Below are 26813 nucleotides of genomic sequence, written 5' to 3'. Positions count from 1 at the left end.
TTTATATTTTCATGAAAACCATTAATTTTTTTTCAGGATTCTTTGAAGAAAATAACATTCAAAAGAGCAGCAGTTGTTACAAATAGAAAGGTTTTTATTACAGTGTTTACTGTTACTTTTGAATCAGTTTAATTTATTTAGTTAGCTACTGGTTTACTTTATTTTAATAATTAGCTGGGTCTTACCAAAATGTGTTTTCTCCCTCTATTTTTATTTTTATTTTTTTTTAATTTTGGCTTTCAACCTTTTCCTCTGTTGATCTGCATCACACTCAGAAATGTGCCGCGTGAGTCACAAGTGACTCATTCCTGACCAAGTTAATTACAGGAGGATGTTCTTGTGAGTTCTGCCTCTAATGAAGAACTGTGAAAAGCTTTGAAATTTTCTCAGGTATGTTAATCAACAGTCAGACACACGCCAAAATAATTATTTTGCTGTTCAGCTGTCATTTTCTTGCCGCTGTTATTAGAATTATCTGAAATGACATGCAACACTAGGACAAATTTAAGACCATGAAATGAAAAAAAAAAAAAAAAAAAAAAATTAATGAATACTCCTACATTTTATTAGCCTACAGTATCTCTGTGTAGTGTAATGTGAATTTCTGACCTTAACGTCAGTACCACAGGTGTTGGTTTGCTTGCTCTGTCTTAGTGGAGTTCGGAAGACTATCACACAGAGACGTACGCCACCACGTGGTTCATCACAAAAGTCCATCGACTCAGAAGTCTATGATAGATCAATGTCGTTCTTTTCTTATGAACACATTTTTTCATGTTCAGGAGTACAGCATATTTAATTTAACAAACATAAACATTTTTTATTACATTATCTTATGTCAACTAACTTTTACACATTTTTCAATGTTAATGCATCTCATACACCAAGGATTCAGATGTCAGTCTTTACAAGACTAAAATAAATAAATAATGCATCTCATACACCAAGGATTCAGATGTTTCTATTAAAATGTAACAGATGGTTGCCCTCCCTGGGGGCCTAAGCAAAAATATAACTTAAGTAGCATGTAAAACCATAACTGTTTTAAAATACATAAAGAAAAACAGAAGAAATGTCAACTAAAAAAAGCAAAACACGACATGATAAAAACAATGATTATTATAAGATTAAACTAAAACCATTAAATATAAAAACTAATGGAAGGCCCGACATGGGTTTAACTACAACTATCTAGAACTTTATAGACAAAAACACAAAAATAACTACAAACAGATTCAACAAAATATAAAAAACCATAGCATGTTAAAGTTTTTTTTTATCTAAAATAACGTGGGCAATTGACCTTTAGAGACAAAAAAACCAGTATGTCCAAATATCACAATGCATAAATCAAGTCAATCACTGTCACAGATGCGCATAAAGTCTGACGTGCATCAAAATCTATAAATCATTTGATTCTAGTCTTTACAAGACCCCCCCCCAAAAAAGCATCAAGGATTCAGATGTTTTGTGTGAAAACAAAAAAAACCCTAAAAGTCAACAAAACTCCTTTTTCAGGCACAAAGTGATGAGAGCACACACTGCCTGCCCAGCTAGGTTAGCAAGACCGAAAAAAACACAACTGAAATGCCAAATACTAAGAGAGAGAGAGAAGACAAGACAGGTCACCAGACTGCTTTTGTCATGAACTCTCAAACCAAATCATGTGGGCAACACACTAGGGCAGGGCCTGCATTTCACAACACCACACCTTATACATCAATGTATGCATAACTCCTAATAAGACTTTCCATTTCCAAACAACAAGAATCTAATATGCAACCAGAAAAATTTCATTATGCAATATGCAGTATGTACTGTGCACAATATGTGAATTTTCTGTATGCACTGAACACCTGGATGATCTACAACTTTTACCCTAATGTGCAACATATATAGCCTAGGCTAGAGAACAGAAATTCAATTTAAGATAGGTTAAAAGTTGCCACGACTTGAATTAAACATGCAAAATAGCTTATCACTGCTGTTCTAGACAAGACTGTAGCGTGCTACTGTTTTAAACGTTTATTGTTGCACAATGCATTCTGTTTTACTTTACATACTAGCGAAAACTGTACGCAGCATACAGTGTACTGTATTCTTAGAAATCCCCGCCAGTGCTACTGTCACTTTAAGAGATGATGTAATCGGTTAAATTTGTTTTAGCTCTCCAGCTGATCAGCCCAAAGCCGAAACACTGAGCAGCAGACACGCTCGGAGGATGGAGTTTTTCATAGGAAACCCTTTTTCTACACCCGTGGGTCAACTTATAGGTAAGTGACACTCTGGATGAGATCGCAAATCACAAGCAATACGTTTAAGCGAGCTTCATACGCACAGATGAGCGAGTGTAGTTAACCTTAATGTGTCCAATTCGACGGCTTGATATTTACATATATTTCAACAATATTCGCCGTATATTCGTAGCTAGTTCACTTGCAAGACACATATTAACACGTATGCATCGTTTAATTACGGATGACAGCAAAGGATACGATTAAATTTGGATTGACACTTCATTCGTGCAATCCAATGTCGAAGGCGGGCTCAAAGCCCCGACGCTGTGTTTGTGATTGGCGGAAATGTGTGTCAATCAATGCTCTCCGCAAATAGTAACGAGGAAGGGCGGGACGAAGAGGGTTTGTGTTGGAAGTTGCACGTCTCAGTATACCCTAATAACGTTTTGACCCATTTTCTTCGTCGCTGTTGTTTAGAAAAGAACTATTTACATCTGAGTATTAAAGCGCTTATGTAACCCATTCCAGAATTTACTCTTGGTTTCACAAGAAATGCAATATTAGGGCTACTTTTCATTAATTTCAAAGGCTCTTCTGCTTCTCTTGATAGTGTCATTGCAGCTAGACTCATCTAAATGGGCTTCACAGAGCAATTAGTTAGGGAGGAACTGTTTGTTCCAGCCAAACACGATAATTATGCATTAGCAGCAAAATTATCTTTGCAATGCTTTGTTCAGCTCAGATTTCTCCGTTAGATGAATAAAATTGTCAGATTGCCCAAATGAACTTACAGGAAAGGTTCACACCAGCATTCACATTCTGTCACGAATTCACAATTCACTTTATGCTGCTATTTTTCTGTGCAATATAAAAGGATTTTTAAGAATTTTAATTCACATCATCTCCTGTAGTGTTCCATTTGGAACATTATGTATGGAATGGATATATGTGTATATGATGAAAACAGCATGGGTAAATAATGACCGAATTTAAATTTTTGCATGAACTATCCCTTTAAAGATGGTATTCAGGTTTGTGCCATTGCATGGGATGAATACCTGTGTAATGACAGAGCTTTTGATGGAACTCGCCCTTTCATACTGTTGTAAAGCCTGTTTTCCCTGCCTAGATGCAGAACATTAAGCACTGTAAACAATACGACAAGTCACATTAGACTCAGTAACCTAGTTTAAATGATCAGTTCAGCATATGGGTGAGATTTCTCTAATCCAGAATAAAGTGAGTGTGAATACAAGTGAATTACTTTTTAAAGTTAGTCTGGACTCTTCTTCTTGACGAAAAGGAGCTGTTATATCATCAGTGTTTGTAACTCTACCAGTGTTGTTATGAATCATAAACCACACTGCTGCTGATGAGTAAGATGACAATAATGTCCTGGTGTAATATCAGGCCAGTCGACTGATGGTTCAGTGATGTTTGTTATGTGTGTGTGTGTGTGTGTGTGTGTGAGAGAGAGAGAGAGAGAGAGTATAATGAGTTGTTTGAAGGCAAGAGTAAGTTCCTTTTAAAGTTAATTGTTTTTTCTTTTGATGGGGAACAATGCTAGCTTTCAAACATCTACATAATCGCTTGGGGTTCATCTGAGTTTCTGCATTTTGTTCAGTTGTGCTTAACAAAAAGAGACGATAAGTATGTGATCAGAACATGTTGTTGTATCCTTTCAGTTTAGATTGAAGCCTTTGTGTTTGTGTGTCTGACTGTTTCTTGGTCTCTTGCTCAGAACATGCCACCAGTTCTTCTCTCCCGTCTGAAGACTGGGGCCTCAACATGGAAATTTGTGACATTGTCAATGAAACAGATGAAGGGTGTGTATGTTGTCAGATACAACAGATTTCTGTTTATATGGTCATGATAATTAATTATTTTTAAACTCTTCCTCAGTTGTATTTGGACGTCATTGTATTAGACCATGGATTCCCAAACTGACATTTATTTATTTTTTTGTCAGCTGAACTGATAAAAACTAAAATAAAAACCCTAAACACCCCATCCATCAGGCCATCCAAGATGTAGATTTTTTTTTTTTTTTTTTTTTTTTTTTTTTTTATCAGAACAGATTTGGAGAAATGTATCATTACATCACTTGCTCACCAATGGATCCTCACCAATGGATCCTCTGCAGTGAATGGGTGCTGTCAGTATGAGAGTCCAAACAGCTGATAAAAAAAAGTCTAAATCAGGAGTGAAATAAGCACAGATCACTGTTTACAAGCAAATGCAGTCCAAAAAAGGTCTAAACAAATTTGTTGGTATATTTTAATGTGAGAGGACAACCAGGGATGACCTTTTTCACTAGAGTAAATGTTATTATGAATTATGGAGTCATATTTTGGCCAGGAGCAATGGTTAAAAGTTAAAACATGATAATTATGGATTTATTTCTTACAAAAATGGCGATTTCTACTTCACAAGAAATTTCTTGATGGACTGGAGTTGTGTCGATTACTTTGTCATCTTAGATGACCTGAGGATGAGTACATTTTAAGCAAATTCCTATTGAGTAAATAAATTCCTATTGCGTAAACTCTTCCTTTGAGTAAATATTTAATAAAATTTAACAACACGTGTATGTTCATGGTTCTGTCATGTTGGTTAATGGTCACATGACATGTAGGTAGTAGGTAAACAAATAACATCTATTTCATGTTTTAGTAGGTGTTCTGTTTTAAAAGTTTTTATAGTAAAATTATCTTAATTTTACATTTGTGTGATTTTAATGATGTAATTATTTAGTTTGGTTAACCCTGTGTTATATAAAATAGCAAACTACTTAATAATAATGGTAACACTTTATTTTGAGGTGTTCTTGTTACACGTTACATGTATTTACTATTATAATAACAATAAATTATGCATAATTACATGTAAGTAACCCTAAACCAAACCCTAATCCTAACCATAAAGTACATGTAGTTAATTAATATTACTCGGTACTTAAATGTATAATTACACTGTAACAAGGACACCTTAAAATAAAGTGTTACCATAATAACTAATGTATCACAACCAGAAAGTATCACAATACAATTTGTCTTTATTTTGAGCTGTATAGCTCAAATAAAACAGTTTTTGCCACTGTTGTCATTCTATTAATGACATAAATATATTTATAACATAAAATTACATAAAATAATAATAAATGGCTTAAGTGTCTGAATATAATAATTTAATTTAACCGTATGATGATAGTATAACATACATTATATAACATTACATAATTTTTGTGATGATACTGCTCTGTTTGCAGACCTAAAGATGCAGTCAGAGCAATAAAGAAGAGGATACTGGGAAATAGGAATTTCAAAGAGGTTATGTTGACTTTGAGTGTAAGTGTCAAACATAATGTTATTACCATCAACTCAATGTCTTAATTCACATGATATTTCACACAGTCTTTGGAATCATTCTTCTGGTTTTGCTGCAGGTGTTGGAGGCCTGTGTGAAGAACTGCGGACACAAATTCCACATCTACGTGTCCACCAGAGATTTTGTGGAGAATGTTTTGGTCCAGACGATCCTGCCTAAAAACAACGCCCCAGTGGTTCTTCAGGACAAAGTCTTGAGTATGATACAGGTCCAGACAAACCCTTTATAAACTCTCAGAGTAAACGTCATTGTGTGGTTAATATTCTTTTGCTGTGAAGTGTGAAGTATTCAAACAGAGCTCTGGGTGTGTCTGGCATCTGATTCTATCTTTCTCTCACTCTAGGCGTGGTCTGATGCCTTTCGTAGTTCTCCAGATTTGACGGGTGTCGTGACCATCTATGAGGATCTCAGGAGAAAAGGCGTTGAGTTTCCCATGACTGAACTTAATGGCTGTTCCCCTATACACACTCCCAACAGGGTATAAACCGCTGCACATTCAAATACATGACAACAAGCAGCTTTTAATAAACAATTATAAATCCAAATACAGATTTATTGGGATTTATATGTGTTTATATAAAAGTAAAAAACATAAAAACATCTCAAAATCATATAGTATATCCTCTGTAGAGTGCTAACATGCAAATATGTGCCATTCTTTTGCGTAATTTCAGATTTAGATTTATTAATTTATTAATGCTTGACTCCAACAGACCATTGAGTCAGCCTCTCCAGTAATGGCTCACACAGAAAGTCACTCCGTCACATCCTCACAGCCACAGAATACAGAGATGCCCATCACACTGTCACCTCAACAGGTAAAACACACACACACACACACACACACACACACACACACACACACACACACACACACAGAGCAGTACTGACTCAGGCTGAAGTGTGGGTGGGGCTGGGACATTTTAGGAATGAATAAAATGTTATGGATGGACTAAATTGATTAAGCTGACTACAACAGTATCCATTCAGCAGGACTCAATTTAGATATTATTTAATAATTAATATTTAGTAATTTGTATACATATGGTACATGATGGTCATTGCACAATTAACCCCCAAAAGTGTGAGTAGTACATTAGTACTATTTAAGTAGTATATGTTTGAAATAGTGAGTTTAATATTTGTATTTAATAATTCATATTTAAATTTTACGTGATATTACATGATATAATGATCATAAGAAAAATATTTGTGTGTGTGTTATGAATTGTTATAAAATGCATTTGAATAAATATTAAATATAATTTTATATATACATATATACATCATATCATTTTATATATATATATTATATATATAATATATATATATAAAATGTATATATATATATATATTAGGTATGTGTGTGATATTTTTTTTTTTTTTTTTTTTTTTATTATTATTTAGCATAATTCATGTAATGATGCTCCTCACAAAATTAACACCTAACAGCGTGAGTCTTAAATAATGTTAAACATTTTTAGTACCAATTCATATTACAGTAAGGTTCAATTTATTACCATAAAGTGACGGTTAACTATTTTTTTTTTTTCAACATTAATATCAATTATTAATAGTACATTTAAAAATTAACATCAATTCAGATTAATATTAACTATACTTTTTAACAAAAAAAAAACTTAATATAAATAATGTTTGTTCATAGTACATGAACTAATGTTAAGTTATACATCTTAAAATGTGAGTATATGTAAAATTTTGCATTAACCATGGTAAATGAATGATGTAAAATGATTTTTTTTAAATGGCTGTATTATTGAATACTGCTGGTTTCAAGCGTGTTTGTGTTCCAGATGAAAACACTGAAGACTGAACTGGAGGTGGTGCATAATAATATATCAGTGATGTCAGACATGATGAGTCAGATGGAGCCTGCGAGTCTTGAGCCGTCAGACACAGAGCTGCTACAGGTTACAATCAAACACGGCCACAAATACACATCCTTACTTTCTTTTCTCAGCATGAACACACTCATCCTCCAGTCTTGATTTTAGGCCTATAAATGTGAAGGATTGTTGCTGTTTCTCTTCTCTCTGCCGGTCAGTAGCAGCTCCACTCCATGACCAAAGAAATGCAGGGCCGGATGGTGGAGCTCATACCCAGACTGAGCGATGAGAAGCTTATAGAGCAGCTACTCTGTGCCAATGATGACATTAACACCACGTTTGCACAGTATCACAGGTTAGAGGCAAACTGCCTTGATGATATGATGTTTGTGAACATGCTATGAATAATTCATTTATGATTGTTCGTTTCGTGCACATGGAGACCTGCAAGGTGTAAATGTGTCGTAAAAAATTTCTTTATAATACTACAAATCAAATACACAACCGTTCCATCATAGAGTTCAATATGTGTTTTCCTTGCTTGTCTCACAGAATCTCACATGCTATAAACACAAATTAGGAGTGAACAGACATCCCCATTTTCCAGGGACAGTCCTGGTTTTTAGTGTCTTGTCCATGACCTGATCTGTTCCTGGAAATGTCCCTGTTTTTCAGCACATTCGAAACACCCACAAAATAATACACTCTAAAAAATCCAGACTAAACTAGCCTGCTGGTTACCAAAGCAGTTATTATTTTCACTAATAGTTGCTTGGTTGCTCTGCTAATTTAGACCTTAAGAATTTAACCTGTACAAGAGCAGAGCACTATTTTCATCAATTATATAGCTTCAATGTAGTTTTAATGTAGCCATATTCATATTAAATTGAAGTAATACTGTTTGTATGTATTAAATAACAGGATCTGAACAGTGTGCGGAATTGCTTTGCACACAATTTTACATGTTCCAAAAGTTGACAAACACACATCTTAGTTATGGGTGGGTGGAAATTAAAAGATTAAAACTAAACCGTTATACCTAGAACAGTTACATATGCAGAAAGCACATACTTTATGAAAATAAGCCTAAAATTCAAAATAATATGCCTATTTGGCAGTAGTAAAGCCACATTTCAAAAAGCATAAACATTTGAAAAGTTTAAAAAGTTGAAATTACTCTACTGTATATTCATATCAAGTAGTTTTTAAATGCAACAATGTTAAATTCAAAATTGTTTAAGATTTATTTATCATATTTATTCATTTATTTAGCGATGTGCTTTTGTAAAGTCATAATTGTAATAATACTGTTTTGATCTGTTTGCTATTTGTCATAGTTACTAATTAGCGTGATACTTTATTTTTCTTTATATGGCAGAAATAGTAATAGTAGTATGCTATTTCAAACCCCTTTAAAAACTACATTTCCCTGATTACCGAGACAGTTGTATCCTAACCGTAGATGCTCTCTTTTTCTGCAATGTATTCAGTGTACTGCCACCCTGTGGACAACAAAATCATGGGACATGGGAAGGTTATGGAAATAAATAAAATCCTAAACATTCATGGGCATATAAATATAAATACATCCAATACAAATGTTTTTATAACGCTAAAAATGCTCTTTGTGGGTGTGTAAAAAAACTTATAAAGTTAGTATGAACAACTGGAGAAGTCATGAAAGTTAATTCACTGAATGATGTGAAACCCTGAAATGATGTCACAGCATTTAGATGTGATATCTCACTTCAAGTTAGTTAATTTAATAACACATCTCATCAGTGTTACCTAACTTCTCTCTCTCTTTTTTTTTTTTTTTTTTTTTTTTTTTTTAGATTTGAAAGACATCTCAATAGACAGAGCAGTGCACAATCTGTAAGAATTCATAAATTTGATATGAAATGCACTATAATGACTATGTGTTGATTCTTTATTTGATTCATTCATAATTCATTGTTGTATTTCAGAATCCAGCTAACACAAATCTTATTGATTTGGGAACTTCAAACCAATCAAATGCAGCCAATGGTGCTCATAGTGCAATCAGCCAATCGGCAGTCACCACACTATCCAATCAGATGGCAGGACTGAGTAAGTTCCGCTTTTGCTTATATTTCTGAATCATTTACACTCACATTTTATTCTAATATTAATCTTCAAAGTTATTAATGAATTATTTGTTGCGTGATTTGCTACAGGCACAAAAGCTGATGAATTAAAACTAAGTAAAAGCAGCTCATCACAAAAAAGGTAAAATTTAAGGAAAAGTCCACTCAAGAATTTAAAACTAAGTAAAAGCAGCTCATCACAAAAAAGGTAAGAATTTATAACCTGTACATCACTTGCTCACCAGTGGATCCTCTGCAGTGAATGAATGGGTGCCGTACTTGCTCACCAGTGGATCCTCTGCAGTGAATGAATGGGTGCCGTCAGAATAAGAGTCCAAACAGCTGATAAAAACAACAATAATCAACATGACTCCAGTCCATCAGTTGATGTCTTGTGAATTGTAAAGCATATTTAGAACTTTTTCACAGTTTTCTAACAGTGCTTGATCTGTACATATTTCACTTGTGATTCAGACAAGATGACTTATTCACTGAAAAAGAAAAAAAAAAAACAATATTGTGATCAGAGGGCTCATATTGTAAGTTAAGAAAGTCTTGATTGATTTGTTTCTTACAAACATTTGATGGACTGCAGTTGTGTGGATTGTGTACCATTGTGATGTTTTTATCAGCTGTTTGGACTCTCATTCTGACGGCACCCATTCACTGCAGAGGATCCATTGGTGAGCAAGAGATGTAATGATACATTTCTCCAAATCTGTTCTGATTCAGAAACAAACTCATCTACATCTTGGTTGGTCCTCAAATTTGAATTTCATTTTGCTTATTTTGCATGATTTCAGGTATTCACTCTTAAAAATATAAAATAAAGGTTTCAAAAGGGGGTTTTCAGATTGATTCCATAGTACCATTTTTGGTTCCTCAAAGAATTTTTCAGTTCTTTAAAACAAATATTTTTTCTAATGTGAAGAATCTGAAGAACTTTTTTTCACTATACAGAAACTTTTGTGCCGTGGAAAGGTTCCATTGATGTTAAAGGTTCTTCATGGAACCACAAATGCCAATAGAACCTTTATTTTTTAAAGCATGATTGTGTTCAAAGCCTAAATGTTGAGGTACATCAACACCAAAGTGTAATACTTGATCTTAACATGACATATTTTTTGTGATTTATTACCAGTCCGGAATGCTCTGCAGGTCCAGAGGGACTTGCAGCCACTCAAAGAGAGCGACAGGACACTGGGGTGGTAAGTGTCTCTGAATTATTTAGTCCTGCAGAAAGGATATCATGTTGGAAATAGAGCGTTCAATTAGCATCTCTTTGTATTACGACCGCAGCATTCAGTAGTGAATGTAACACCATTCAAGATGTTTCTGTGTTGTTTTTACCTGCCATTGGATGCAACGATACATGTCCATGATTTAAAACAGTTGTACTGTATGTCTGTGTTAAGGATGCAAGCCTAGACTCCACCTCCCTCGGCAGCTCGCCTCAGTTTCACTGGATGCTTGAAAAGGGAATGGTGGGTCTGATTGGCTGATAAAACAGTCGGCCTCCAGTGTGACGTCCTATTGGTCAAGCTGGGAGCGTTTTTCTTTTAGCATGTCAAAGTTTTTTTCTCATTTGGTGAATAAGTGTCTGCTGTCTTGCTCCTGAGTGGCCTGCATGGTTTGAGGAGCTTCATTATCTTTATTTGCTGAAGGTTCTGTGGGAATTTTGGTGTTTAGCTCATTCTGTGTTTCAGGCCTGGATGCTGAGCAATCCATAGCTCCTCAGTGCCTTATTTATGGTGTTGCCAAATTTCAAAACAACTTACTTTCCATCCTCAGGACTGAAGCATATTGATTCTTCCTTTACACTCTAAAGCACTGAGAAGCAGGAAGCTTATTTGAGATGGGTGTGGTTTGCAACAGATTATATCGCTTTATTATGCTAACATGAAGTATCGATTTTTTTTTTTTTTCTCCTGCTGTCAGATTCCTGTCAGTCAGAGTGAAGTGATGGATGACATTGAACAATGGCTGGACGTAGATGATGTAAGTGACACACTTTTAGATCTCTAACTGGGTGCTAAGGATTGAAATTGTGAGGAATATAACCGTTTTGGTATCAGAGCAAAGCCTCTGGCGAGAAACATGCACTCCTAAACACTGTATGCTTCAAACAAAACACCCAGCGAATACTAATAATATAATCACACCTTCACCTATCTCATATTTACACCATAAACACAACATTATTTATGTCATTTGGTGTCGCCGGCCAATGTGTGTTGGTGTTTTTCAATGTGTGCTTCAGACACAGGTCACGATGAGGCATTCCCCATAGTGACCCCTAGAGTACGCAGTTCGAAGTTCCCCTGAAAGGGAACTACAGTTCTGGGCCCATATTCTTAAAGATTCTAAGAATCCACTCAGAGAGCTCCTAATTTAGCTTAAAATTTTCTTACAAGGAGTCTTAGCTTAAAAGTGATTCAGGACCAATCTGAGAGCAACTCTGAGCGAAGAAAAGACAAAAACTTTTATCTTAGTGAGGAGGCTTTTGAAGACTGTGATTGGTTGGTTGTCCAAGAAGGAAATAAAAGAGCGCTTTTAAAGGGATAGTTCACCCAAAAATGAAAATTATGTCATTAATGACTCACCGTCATGTCGTTCCAAACCCGTAAGACCTCCGTTCATCTTCGGAACACAGTTTAAGATATTTTAGATTTAGTCCGAGAGCTTTCTGACCCTTCATTGAAAATGTATGTACGGTATACTGTCCACGTCCAGAAAGGTAATAAAAACATCATCAAAGTAGTCCATGTGACATCAGAGGGTCTGTTGGAATTTATAGAAGCATCGAAAATACATTTTGGTCCAAAAATGACGACTTTATTCAGCATTGTCTTCTCTTCCGGGTTTGTTGTGAGCGTGTTCAGTGGTGCTGCTGACGTATGACTCTGCTGACGTGTTTTCTTTGTTATTGGGCACGCCAGAAAACACGTCAGCAGCGTCATACGTCAACAGTCACAGCAGTCACACTCACAACAGACCCGGAAGAGAAGACAATGATGAATAAAGTCATCATTTTTGTTATTTTTGGACCAAAATGTATTTTCGACGCTTTACATCGAGTTTACTGAAACTTACACAATGGTGACCTTTTATGAAGAATAAGACATTATTCAATATAAGTGAGTACATTTGGATTTCATGTCATCTTAAAACATTGATTATTGTTTATTGTATTTCATAAGTGTATTTTTGTGTTTGATATTTTGTGACAGGAAGATGATTCTGAAGGAGTGACTAGTGAAGGTAACCCTTCTTAATATGGCTATTATGATAATGCTTTCAGCTAGTACTTTTAGCACCTTTTAATACATTTTGCCATATTTAATCTGAGGTAGATTTTAATTGACAACAAAAATGTGGAAAAAGCTTCAGTCCTTCTGTGCCATATGCCAAAATTATATTTGCATGCTCATTTTTTCTTCTGCATATAAGATAGTGGCCAACATTTATGCTTTTTAGAGAATCTAATCACATTCTGTCAGTCTTCTGTATTATCCAGTCTTCCTGTTGTAAGAGTATCAGTCTGTGTAGCTCATTTCTGTCCTTACATAGTCACCTTTGTGATCAACATGTAATCTTCCACGTTGTTACTCAGCCTGTGGTTTCTTTACATTCGCTGTACCCTCTTGTAAACCTTTTTTGTGGTCTTTAAAAGGAACCTATATTTTTCACACTTGCAGGTGCTTTCCAAAATGAGGGTTCCTAAATTTATTTTCATTATTGGGCTAAATTCTTTCAATACATAGACAAGGGGGAGCTAGCGACTAATTGTTGTCATGACATAAAAGTTAACATTTTTATTAGCTTTTTTTCTATTATTTTTAATTTAAGTAATTAAAAAATAATTTGACCTTTTTTATGCTTTAATTATTAACTTTTGACTAAACTCACAAACTCCTTTCAGTTCATTAATGAACTCCAGGTTGGGAAACCTTGCTGAAATGTAATGTTTAATGTATTTCTTGTTAATCTCAATGAATGGAATAGATTTTCTTACTCTTTGTATTTTTATATCAATATGGTACAAGTTTATCCTATTTAAATCAATGTGATAAAAGAATTGTTTCAAAAGTAATCGAAAAGTAGTCTGATTTCATTTCCTAAAATGTGTAATGTAATGGATTACATCACTAATTACTATTTTTGTCATGAACTTTGGAATCAGTAACGGATTACAATTTGTAGGTAATCTACCCAGCTCAGTCTGCGTGCATAAACGGCACTTGGCTTTACGTTGTCAGACAAATTGCTCGGTCCTTTCACAAATGCATTTGAAAGTTTGTCAGAAACAGAACGGGGCATCAGTTTTACTGTCTGCGACTTGATGTTCTATTTGCTTTTGCTGCTTGTGTCCAGTGTAGACGCTACTGGCGCTTTAGAATTTTAAGTGGTTTCATGCTAACATGCTTACAGTGACTAAAACATTTGTTTTCCGTAGGCCATCTATTGAGGAACTGATTGGGGTTCTTGTAGCACATTCTAAAACATTTCTTAGGCTATTTCATATGCTATTTTTTGCAGTATGTCTAATATTCAGCAATATTTTATTAAATCAAACCACATTTCTTACAACTGCAGACTAATTTCAGTGTCTCATTTCTGTCTCACCCTCAGAGTTTGATAAGTTCTTAGCGGAAAGGGCGAAAGCAGCGGAGCGTCTTCCTTCAGTAAAAGCATCACAGCACGATCCTGGCCGTTCACAACTGTAGTTTGATTTTCTCTACAAAACCCTGTTCATAACGTCCAACATTTGTATTTCAGTTGATTAACCATGTGCTCACTTTTCACTTTATTTATAGTATTTTTGGTTGATTTCTAACCATGTATTGTCTTTATCAAACTTTATTAGTCTAAAAATTAGGTGTGGGTTTTGGAGATGTTTCATATTACACTAATTTTGTTTTTGCAGATGTGTAACCTTATGAAATATTTTTATAACCAGATATTAATTTCTTTAGTACAGTCTATTGTAGCGGTAATTTTCTTTCATCTTTTAATGGAGAAAGGCTATTTAAGATCTTGATTGTTGAGGATTGTTGAGGTTAAAGCCATTGTATGTATATGCACTAAATATATTTTATTAGGCTGTTTTGAAGGAAAGAAGTGGATTTTACAGAGATACATTTTGTGGGTTTATGTTTCTTTCTCACCAGTTCTTTTTTTCAGAACTGTAAAGTGGAAATAAAAAAAAAATAAGGAAAAAAGAAAGAATGAAAAAGGCACAAAACAACTTTGAAATGTGTGTAAAAATAAATAAACTTGAAAATTACAATGAAAGTCGTTTGTCTGCAGACTACTGTATGTTTCTAGTATGAGTGTAATATGTACAACCTTATACAGTTTATGTTGAGGTTATGTTAAAATATATTCAATAAAATTTGTTTGAAAATATTTTTTTTTAATTTATTTTTTTACTTAGCACTGCACTACTTTATGATGTTTAAATACAGTCCACAAAGACCAAATATGAAAATGAATCTGTTCAAAACAGAACATAGGCTTGACTCTTAATACTGTGTCATTATTACCTGGATGATTCATGACAGCTTTTATGTTTCATGATAAACTTGTGACCTAAACTCAATCTACTGTTATTTTTACTGTTAAGGCACTGAATACAAATGCAGCTGTTGCATGCAGTAGGCAGAGTCTGGTTCCTCACTCAAGCTAAGCAGGCTAGAGCCTGGTCCGTACACTGATGGGAGACCATTTGTGAAAATGTAGTTGGGTGTTGCAACTAGTTTTGGTCCAGCCATCATTCCCTGGCTTGAATGGGTGCAAACGTCCAGGTGTAATGCCACCTTACGAATTTGACACTATTTTCTTTTTGAAGCTTGTTGCACATTCTGGTGGCTTGGTAGGCCATTGTGAACAACTAGCTTGCTGCTGGAGCCATTTTTATTCTGGCCAACAGGGGGTGCTCATTCCTTGCCTTGTATGGTTCCCAAAGTCTTCATATAAGTCAAGGCAAGTCAAGTCTGCTTTATTGTCAATTCTTCCACATGTACAGCACATACATACAGAGAATTGAAATTGCGTTACTCTCAGACCCTTGGTGTATACAGATAACACTAACAGTAGAGCATAAAATACAGATAAATACAGATTAAATATAAAAAACAGCTATACAAATAAGGGCATGTAAAAAAAATAAAAATTTAAATAAAGTTAAATAAACCAGCACAAGGCATATGGCAGATAGAGTGCAAACCAGTGTAGTAAACAAACAGTGCAGATAAAATAATTGTAGTGCAAAAGAGCTTATTCAGTCTGATTAAAGTGGCAAAAAGCTTTTGTTCACAGTTCACTGGTGCCTGGGGCAAAAGAGGGGAGGGGTGGGCAAGGTCAGGAGGGAGTTCAGCTTCCTGATGAATAAAGCTGTCCTTTAGTCTGCTGGTTCTGGCCTGGAGACTCTGCAGTCTCCTCCCTGATGGCAGCAGACTGAAGAAACTGTGTGACGGGTGGGTGGGATCACTTGCGATGCAGAGGATTTTGCGGATGAGATAGGTTCCATAAATGTCCTGGAGGGAGGGGAGAGAGACACCAATGATCTTCTCAGCTGCTCTCACTATGCACTGAAGTGACTTGCGGCAGGCTACATTGCCGGCAACATACCACACAGTGATGCAGCTAGTCAGGATGCTCTCGATGGTGCCTCTGTAGAAGGTGCACATGATGGGGGCCGGGGCTCTGGCTCTTCTCAGTTTGCGGAGGAAGTAGAGACGCTGCTGTGATTTCTGGGCCAGTGCTGTGGTGTTGTCAGTCCAGGAGAGTTCCTCTGTGATGTGCACACCCAGGAACTTGGTGCTGCTCACTCTCTCCACAGTCGCACCGTTGATGGTCAGAGGAACATGTTGAGTGTGCACTCTCCTGAAATCAACAACAATCTCCTTAATCTTCTCCACATTCAGAGAGAGATTGTTGTCACTGCACCACCAGGCCAGACGGCTCACCTCGCTCCAGTAGTTTGTCTCATCTTTGCTGCTAATGAGACCCACTACAATGGCTGGACTTACCATTGGGGAGTGGGCTACAGCCCATGGGCCCTGCCTTGTAGGGGCCCCCGCCTTTGCCCGCTTACGTTTGTTTGATTTGTTTGTTATATGCCAGAAAATATTAGCTGCATTTCCACAGCGCATGCAAGCAGTGTTGCCAAGTCTGTAGTTTCCCCATGGAATTGGGCTACTTGGGGTTGTTTTTCATGTCCGCTGGTTTAAGCGACCACAAGAATGTGATACTTAGCCCCTAAAATGCAAATTTAATCAGGGGCTAGTCTATGCTAATGATATAGGACTTAGCTTATCACACAAACAAGTCCTGTTTTGAGTAGCAATTGGACGGGTTTTGTTGTGAAAACCTGGCAACCCTGCACTCAAGATCTAAACGGGCCATGTGAGGCTACAGTTTAAAACTACGACCATCAAGGCCACAATCAAACAGCATAAACTGGTATTTATGATTATTTCACACAGAAGAAGGACACACGTATTGAATCGTGTCTGCACTGATTGGTTTGTTATCACATGGCTACTTCAGCTCCATTAAGCCTTTAGCCCCAAAGAGCGCACATTTAGAAAGATAATGATAAATTCTTAAATGTTCACACCTCATTTCTTTATGTTCCACTAAATTATGTAATCATATGATGAGTTTTGAGCGCTCTCTCTCGTCTTACTGTCATTACACATAGTGGGGAAGAAATGTCATCAGAATGATTTTAAATAAAAACAATTCTGTTTTTATAACATATCTATGCTAATGATATAGGACTTAGCTTATCACACAAACAAGTCCTGTTTTTTTTTTTTTTTTTTTTTTCTCGGATATCTGCAATCTCTGTGTGTAAAGGTCAAGGCCAGAAAACCATACTGGATGCCTGTGATCTTCGGGCCCTTAGATGGCACTGCATCACATACAGGAATGCTACTGTAATGGAAATCACAACATGGGCTCAGGAATACTTCCAGCACTCTTGTCGGTGAACACAATCCACCGTGCCATTCGCCGTTGCCGGCTAAAAAACTCTACAGGTCAAAAAAAGAAGCCATATCTAAACATGATCCAGAAGCGCAGGCGTTTTCTCTGGGCCAAGGCTCATTTAAAATGGACTGTGGCAAAGTGAAAACTGTTCTGTGGTCAGACGAATCAAAATTAGAAGTTCTTTTTGGAAAACTGGGACGCCATGTCATCCGGACTAAAGAGGACAAGGACAACCCAAGTTGTTATTAGCACTCAGTTCAGAAGCCTGCATCTCTGATGGTATGGAGTTGCATGAGTGTGTGTGACATGAGCAGCTTACACATCTGGAAAGGCACCATCAATGCTGAAAGGTATATCCAAGTTCTAGAACAACATATGCTCCCATCCAGACATCGTCTCTTTCAGGGAAGACCCTGCATTTTCCATCATGACAATGCCAGACCACATACTGCATCAATTACAACATCATGGCTGCGTAGAAGAAGGATCCGGGTACTGAAATGGCCAGCCTGCAGTCCAGATCTTTCACCCATAGAAAACATTTGGTGCATCATAAAGAGGAAGATGTGACAAAGAAGACCTAAGACAGTTGAGCAACTAGAAGCCTGTATTAGACAAGAATGGGACAACATTCCTATTCCTAACCTTGAGCAACTTGTCTCCTCAGTCCCCCAGACATTCGCAGACTGTTAGAAAAAGAAGAGGGGATGCCACACAGTGGTAAACATGGCCTTTTCCCAAATATTTTTAGATGCCATGAAACCAAAAAACAAAAAATCAAAAAATTCCACATCATTGCATCCTGTTTTTATTCACAAATTCAAAAGTTTCCAAACTTTCACTAACAATCTTGGAATCTAGAAATTTACAGTAAACAACAACTTACAGAATTCCGTTTTGCTATGTCAGAAAGAAAATAGAACAAACAGCAGAACTGCTGAGTTTCTGAACAAGTGTTTTGTTCCTCAGCGTTATACAGACCAGCAAATGATTCAATCAGGTTATAAGTAGTCGTTTGCAAAGTTAAATGAATCAGCTTTATAAACGAATAAAAGTCGTTTTTTTTTTTTTGCAATCATTTAATTGCAATCATTTAATATTTCATACTCCATTAAAAAAGTTATATTTCTAAACTTACTTTATTCCATCTATTTTTGTTGATAGTGATTTATTTTAATAGCCCATTTTTCATGAGCTGAACTCAAAGATCTAAGACGCTTTTCTATGTACACAAAAAGGCCTATTTCTCTCAAATGTTGTTCACAAATCTGTCTAAATCTGGGTTTAGTGAGCACTTCTCTCCTTTGCCGAGATAATCCATCCACCTCACAGCTGTGGCATATCAAGATGCTGATTGGGCTAAAAATCATGTAGTGTGAATCGTGTTTACCAGTGGGTTAAAGCTCCTCACTTGACTCCCTTGGGAAAAATTAAGGGGTGAACATCTGGCCTATCTGAAAGAAGTGGCCAGATAAGGCCTTTCCGTATTTGTTACAACACGGTGAAGTACCTGCACTACCAGAATTGAAAGGACAGAAGGTAACATTTAAACAGAGGCACTATTTTATAGGAAAGAGACCGTAGGCACAGATGTAACATGAGTTACACTGCCAACCTCCAATATAAATACTAACAAGGTAATTTATAAAAATAATTACTGCATGTGAAAGCAATTCCTGGAACAGCCAGACACGATTGGTGGAGGTTGGAAATGGAAGATACCAGACAGGCAAAGATCAGTCACTTTGGTGTTTTCTTCTGCAGTAAGTTCAGCATTCTTCAGCAAAAGCAGGTACGCATTCACAAAAGGTAAAAGAATTTAATTACATGAAAAGTTGTCACCATGCAATTCACAAAAAGGCGAAAGGTACAATAAAAATAACTAAGGCTGTCAAATGAAATCACGATTAATAACATCCAAATAAAAGTTTTGTTTACATAATATATGTATGTGTACAGGGTATATTTATTATGTATATATAAATACACACACATAAATTATATATTTAGAAAAATATTTACATGTATATACATTTATATATTTATATTCCTTATATTTTATATTATATATAAATATATTTAATATATAAACATAACATATTCTTCTTAAATATATACATGCATGTGTGTGTATTTATATATACATAATAAATATACACAGTATACACACATATATTAATGTAAACAAAACTTTTTATTTGGATGTGATTAATCGTGATTAATCATTTGACAGCCCTAAAATTACATTTGGAGTAAATAACAGATACCAAAAGCTTTGGAAATCACAGATTACAAAATGTCTCACCCACCCACCATGCAGGAAAGAATGGCCGGTCATACGACCTGCCATCTCAAGTAGGTTGTTTTCCCGCAGGACAGCAGCTGCAGAGGAACCCGATGTTCTTTTCCCTCAAAAAGGGTTGTAGGAGCAGCAGAGCCTTAATAAAAAAAAAGAAAATGGCCAAGAAACATTGAGCATTATGTTTAAAAACATGCTTGATCACAGTTAGACCCAAATGTGTCTTTGGAGGTTCATTTAGATTAAGTTATAAGTAGAGTTTACAAGTCAATACCATTCCCTCATTTGATGACAGTGTCCAATGAATAGGCTACAAAAAGTACTGCAATTAAAAAAAGTTTTAACATGAAAACATAGATGACACACACACACACTCATATATACAAACCTACATTTATCCTGAAGCCAGTTTTCAATTTCTGCATGACCATTGATAAAACATGTCTGTTGACCCCATCACCCACTGCTGCATCTGCTTGGGGAAATAATATCTGAAGCTGTAATTTCTACCACAAACAAAAGTTGTTGATGCAAAAGGGCCTTCTAAATGATATATCAACAACTTATTTCCAAAGCAAGAATAACTTTGTTTCAGCAGTGACATTTTGAAATCCCCGCAGGTTAATGTAATATGTCATGAGGAACAGTTATTTTACAAAAATATTTCAAACTATGACAACACAAATTTCAAAAATTAAAAAAAATAAATTCAATATTGCAACACTATTGTGGAACTGAGGGTCCTGGCAATTCTTCTCCCCTTGGGGGGACTGGCTGCTACGCTGGGTTGAGCACAGTTCATTCTTAGAACAGACCAAAATAAATTATAATAAAAAAAACAATTCTTGGAAAGAATGGGAAACAGCAAAATGAGTGGTTGATTATTAAGACATGGAGTTAATTAAAGAAATGGGAGAACATCAGAATGGAAAAAAATAAAAAAACATCAGAACATCTACAAAAACTAGGTTACTAAATGTGCTACAGAATTAATATGAATAAAAAAAATTTGGTAAACCAGTAGCTCCAGAAAACACTTTCAACACGTCCATGTTTGTTTTTTTCCCCCCATTTATGCAGAAAGGCGTTCCTCTGATAATTCTTAACGTAATTTTTACACATGTCCTTCCTCATACTTAGAAACATGTCATTACATTCTGATAATTGTCTGACTATCAGTTACCTGAATCTATCAGCCATAAACTTCCTACCCGTCACCACATGTGCTTGCATGAAATGGGGAGAACATCAAGCTGGGTACGATGCAAGACAGATTGGGCAACCTGCAAAAAAAAGTCAATACTTTTCATACAGAAAAATTATTATAAGAATAGTGTCATGTTTTCTGCATCTTCCAGACATACTTTATATTCACTAGCAACAGGAAATATCTATGATCAAATTTTTTTCAGAGTAAAAAAAATTAATTCAGTTTGAGGTGAGATATGCCCAATCTATTTATATATCTGCAAGCATTACATTTATCTGTACTAAAACTTCTGCTTGTTTACTTTATGTGATGAATAAAATAATAATGCTTTCTTACTAAATTCCAAAGCAACAGAAGAGACAACATATATTACCGCCAAGGATTCATCCATCCATGTAGATGGGACTGGCTGCTCAAGAACTGAACAATCTTTCATCAAGACATTCCCAGATTCACTCTCCTAAATAAATAAAATGAATTTATAAAAATATATAATAAAAAAATACTTAATACTTTGAAACAGTCATTTGAACAAACTAAAAAAGAGAAATGAGAGACATGTTGTGATCAGCTTACCACAGTCAATGTGCCATTCAAAGGCATTTCTGACTGCCACATGTAATGCATTTTTGACTGTGGCATCTTGGGCTTCTACTGATCATAGGAAAGTGGTTCAGTAGAACGAAAGCTTCTCCTGTAGTGGGAATACTACAAATACTGATGTTTTGGCCCATTGTTAGATGCTGATTAAGGAGCCTTGTGGAGTACACCTCAGCGTCAGTTGGAATTATGGGACAGCTTGCGACTGGGCCGCTACCACCTACAGGTATTTTAAAATGGAAAGTAGTAAGAGTCCTTTAAAAACCTGGCAGTCGCACAAGACATTAATATGGGCAGATTTTGTCAAAAAAAAAAGTCAGTGTACTTTCCCTAACATGAATAGTATTATAAGAATAGTAAGTCATGGCGATGACATCACATGACATATCTGAGGTTTTTTGCAGACATACCTAACTGTAATAATTGGAGCAGAAAAATTCTACCTGAAGACTTTTAAAACACATATGGTGTATCTGAAGTTTTTCCTCCTCAGCAGTAAAAAAAAAAAAAAAAAAAAATGAAATCAGTTTCTGCAAGGATTAACATTTGCAATACCATTCTGACAATATTTATATATGGATGATAACCTCTGTGGTCTGGTAAGCATTACATTATCTGTACTAAAACTTTCTGCTTGTTGTTACTTTGGGTGTGATAAGGAAACATATGAATGCTTTCTTACTAAATTTTCCAAAGCAACAGAAGAGAATCATATATTACCGCCAAGGATTCATCCATACTCGGGAACTGCCTGATGTGGGACTGGCTGCTCAAAAACTGAACAATTGCATCAAACAGATGTTTTTTTGTTTAGTTTACACTCTCCTCAATAATTAAAATTAATGTCTCATAAAAATATAAATACACTAACAAATACTGTTCCAGACACCAATGTAAATGTGTCAGAAAATATTACTCACTGTCATTTGAACATGGTGTCAATTAATAGAAAAACAGACGCTTTAGCTTAGTACCAAAAACTTTGTGGATGAATAATCTTTTCTAAGCTCAAATGTGCCCATGTGAATTTCTGCTTTTAGAAGCAACATACTGTCAACCTAAACACATGCCAATTACAGCAACATGCCAATTAAGCACTCCCCAACCCCCAAACCCCTGACCAAACATAAGTGTAAATGCATTTTCATAGCCTGTCACCACTCTTGCCCTGACTGCGTACTCTAGGTGGCGTTTTGGGCTGAGGACAGCTCCCGGGCCAAACCTGCACAAAAGCCCGAGCTGTCGCTTGGGGCGACAGAAGTCCAGTGTTCACAAGAAATTTCAACGGAAAGATCTAAAGCAACCCTATTAACATGCTAGACACGCGCTAGCAGAGCTTATGTTGACAGTTGCACAGACAAACCGGTTAACAAACAATTTAAAAACATCCATAACAAGGAGATACACTTTAAGTTTATACTTACGCTGTGATCGTTCCCATCCATGTTGACGTCTCAAACTAACTGACTGACAGACAGACATCCACTGTAGCTGTTTTCCATCTGTAAGACTGGACTGGCGAATCCACTGTAGTACGATCATGAATCGGTCGACCAGGTGAATCTGTTGTAGCTCCATATTCAGAGGCTTTAGCAAGTTGTTTCCTAGTCTTGCTCCAATCACTGCTCCCATCAACTCAAGACGTGGCAGGGACATCTTTTTCAGCGGGACTACCCTGGACTTTGAAGCAACGAGGCATGTAGACTTTGTTCCATCATCTTCCTCTCACAGCAAGCATGCAACTGTACTGTAAGCTTTCTCGCTTGCGTCACAGAACACATGAAGTTGTTGTGCATCGTGCTTGTGCTCAGATTTTATTCCATACCAGCGGGGAATGACTATGTGATGGATCTGTGGAAGTTCTGAACACCAGCTCTGCCATTCTTGTGCAAGATCTGTAGGCAGCTCCTCATCCCAGCCAAGGCCTCTTGAAAAAGGCATTTCACCCACACAGTGAAAGGAGTTAGAAAGCCTATTGGGTTGAATATGCGAGCAGAGAGTTTCAGAACGCTCCTTTTGGTGTTCTCTCTTTTTGCTACAGCGTCCAGTGATGCAGTCAGATCAAAGACCAAATCATCCTTTTCAGTCCTCCACACCAAGCCTAGCACCTTCAGTACAGCTCCTGGTGTCTCTGTCTCTGGTGCAAGCTCATTCATCATCATTTTCCATTTTTCCTTTAACTCTGGACAGTTTGTTGTCCATTTGCAAAGGTCCATGCCAGCTGTGGACATAATCTGTTTGGCATTAGCAGTTATGGAGAAAGCATTCTCTACGTCATTTGCACTTGAGATAAAGTCATCGACATAAAGTAATTCCTTTATTATCTTTACTACCTCAGGAAGTTGGGCTTCATATTTCTTCAAATGTTTTCTCACTGTAGCTGCGAGTAGAAATGGGCTTGGAGATACTCCAAACACCACCCTCGTCATCCGTAGCACACGCAGCTTCTCACCTCTAACTTCATGAGGCAGTGCAGCGAGCCAGAAGAATCGCACAGCATCTCTATCCTTCTCAGTAAGAGAAATCTGCAAGAAAGCCTTTTTGATATCTGCTGTAAATGCAATAGCATCCAGTCTGAACTTGATTAATATACTGAGCAGATCTGGATTCAGGTTAGGACCAGTAAGAAGACAGTCATTAAGTGATGGAGAGTCTGTGTCATGTGATGAGGCATCAAACACTTCTCTGAGTTTTGTTGTTACCTTGTCTTCACGGAGAACAGCATGATGAGGCATAGTATTTCACAGTGGTCGGAGATGACTCCTCCTCCACCACATCTTCGACAATGCCCTGCTCAAGGTAATCATTCAAAACTTCATTATATCGGTGACACAGCACTACATCTGACTGCAACTTTCTCTTAAGGCCTTCGAATCTTTTCCTTGCTATTCTGTAGTTATCTAGAAGTTCTGGCTTGTCAGGTCGCCACGGCAGTTTGACTTCATATCTTCCATCTTTGTACTGAGTTGTCTTTTCAAACTTGTAAAGAGAGCCTCCTCTTCCTCAGGACTGTCTGTCTGCTTCATGGTATTTCTCAGAAGGCTTTCAGACGCTCTGAAACCAGTGTGTCTTCAGTAACTTGTACTTGCATGCAGGCTGCATCAGCAACACTGGACATTTTGACTGGGCCTTGTACTGACCATCCAAAGATACTCTAAATGGCTAAGTGCATCTGTAATTCTTTCTACTCGGCCTGACACTATACGCCAGTAGTAATCGGCACCAGTCAGCATCGACAACTCTGTATCATAAGTGCCGTCATCTGTATAATCTGTTAACTGCAAGCCTTTTCGTTCCAGCTCTGCTTGGATGTGCTATCCTGGGATCACCACAACGCAAACTCACACTGTCTCGAGTGCTTCTATTTCAATTTTCTGCCCCTTCCTCCAGATGTTCTGCAGAGTTAATTTGTTATTTGGACTGTGTTTGCGCTTCAATTTGCTGTAACTGGTGCTGCAGAGCCAAAAGTAATGAAGTATGGGTGACTGTTTCTTGCTTGATCACAGGTAGGTTAGGTACGTCTCGTTCACGTGATCATAATTACTGTCTGTTAACATCAGTGAAGAAAGCAGCACCGGTTAGGTACGTCTTTAAATAATTAAACTTCTCTGCTTTGCTCAGTGCATCATTCTTGTGAATAGCGGTTTCAAACTGATTCCAAAAGTCTTGCCATTGACTAATTTCACCATTAAACTTGTCTATGATCAACTTGGGCAACTTAACTGTTTGTCTGAGCGAGGGCTCTGTGCTGCACGGTCTGCTACTTTCCCGGTTTCTCTGTATCACTCTGTGCGCACGTGATTTCAATATTTTTATTAATAAATGCTTATAATAAAATTGATTGTTGTGTGATTATTACTCATGATATATACTGTTATGGGGCTAAGTAAGCAATCAACCCTGCAAATGCATGCTTAAATGCTCTGTATATCTGTTCAGACAAAGTGAGTACAAATACAGAAAATCTGCTCCTAACTGGGGCCAATGTTGCAATATTACCCTAAAAACTTACTAAAATGTAAAAAAAATTGAGGTCAAAAATTTTTTTGCTAATTTTTCTATATTTGGGAATTACAGGGTTAAACAATGGAATGGTATAACCTTTTTCTACAGCGATCTGGTTGCTCTCCCCAATGACATTCAACTGTTTACCAATGCAGCCCCTTCCATTGGTTTCGGGGGATTTTACCAAGGGCGTTGGTTCACATTTCCATGGCCCCCCCAGATGCTCGACTCTCCCCAGTCCTCTGCACTGTTCGAACTCTACCCTTTAGTCGTCGCTGCCTTTTTATGGGGAAAAAACTGGACGTCAAGCAGCATCTTAGTATACTGCGACAACGAAGCGACCGTGCATTGAATAAATAAAGGCCGTTCTCATTTCCTCGCTCTCATGCCACTACTAAGATGTCTAATCTGGATTTCAGATCAATTTATCATAACTGCTAAAAACATTCCTGGATCCAAAAATCAAATTGCTGATTCTCTCTCTTGTTTTATGTTTCAGAAATTCAGAGCGCTGGCTCCAGAGGCAGACCCATCACCAACCCCAGTACCTCTCTATTTGCAACTCATATTCCCATAACTCATCCCATCCCCTAAAACCTCTCCTTGACGCGTCAATCGACTCTATCCTCCAAGCAGTTTCACCCAGAACTATCCATTCATATCTAACAGCCTGGAGATGTTTCAAAGCTTTTCACCTCTCCTATAACCTGCCATTTACAGATTTTTCTCTCCTCAAAATTACTTCATTTATATCCTACCTTAATTGCATGAAGAACCACCAAGCGGGGTCTATTAAAGGTTACTTAAATGGCATAAAATTTTTTCATAAACTAATCCACGGCTTCTCCTCCCCCATTATAAATAATTCTTGAACTTCTCTTCTAATCAAAGGAATTCAGCACTCTTGACCATCAAACCTGGATTCCAGACAACCTATAACTCTGGACATCCTTTCAAACTGCATCAAAAATCTACCATTCGATCCATACCACTCGTACCCTAGATGCTGTGTTTTTATTGGCTTTTTTCGGTTTTCTGAGATGCTCAGAGATTGCAATAACCTCTAAATTCAACCCCAAACTCCACCCAACAATCTTGGATTTGTCCATACTTGATAGCAAA

The 26813-nt window shown here is 36.7% G+C and overlaps 1 protein-coding gene across 3 annotated transcripts; it reads left to right on the top strand.

Annotated features, from left to right (window-relative positions):
* The first annotated feature begins 2123 nt into the window (after positions 1-2123).
* Positions 2124-14988, top strand: tom1 (target of myb1 membrane trafficking protein). 3 transcript variants are annotated; one of them, XM_019069751.2, is made up of 16 exons: positions 2124-2273; positions 3979-4063; positions 5506-5584; positions 5683-5832; positions 5968-6102; positions 6338-6442; positions 7439-7555; positions 7693-7826; positions 9307-9346; positions 9439-9562; positions 9670-9721; positions 10721-10787; positions 10995-11063; positions 11518-11577; positions 12810-12840; positions 14212-14988. In XM_019069751.2, the coding sequence occupies exons 1-16, from the start codon at positions 2222-2224 to the stop codon at positions 14304-14306; spliced, it is 1395 nt and encodes a 464-aa protein (XP_018925296.2). In that variant the 5' UTR covers positions 2124-2221; the 3' UTR covers positions 14307-14988. The 3 variants fall into 3 exon arrangements, with proteins under 3 accessions (XP_018925296.2, XP_042576554.1, XP_042576556.1); XM_042720620.1 differs by lacking the exon at positions 10995-11063; XM_042720622.1 differs by lacking the exon at positions 3979-4063 and having other exon boundaries at positions 2147-2273.
* The last annotated feature ends 11825 nt before the right edge of the window (positions 14989-26813 follow it).

The sequence above is a fragment of the Cyprinus carpio genome, chromosome B3, assembly GCF_018340385.1.
Source record: "Cyprinus carpio isolate SPL01 chromosome B3, ASM1834038v1, whole genome shotgun sequence".
Lineage (NCBI taxonomy): Eukaryota > Metazoa > Chordata > Actinopteri > Cypriniformes > Cyprinidae > Cyprinus > Cyprinus carpio.
The sequence above is the reverse complement of the archived record's forward strand: the minus strand, read 5'-3'. Positions and strand labels throughout refer to the sequence as shown.

Coding starts and splice junctions, on each gene's coding strand:
- tom1 (XM_019069751.2), top strand. CDS start 2,222: ATGGAGTTTTTCATAGGAAACCCTTTTTCTACACCCGTGGGTCAACTT. Junction 9,722..10,720: donor AGCAGCTCATCACAAAAAAG/GTAAAATTTAAG, acceptor ATTTATTACCAG/TCCGGAATGCTCTGCAGGTC. Junction 11,578..12,809: donor AATGGCTGGACGTAGATGAT/GTAAGTGACACA, acceptor ATTTTGTGACAG/GAAGATGATTCTGAAGGAGT.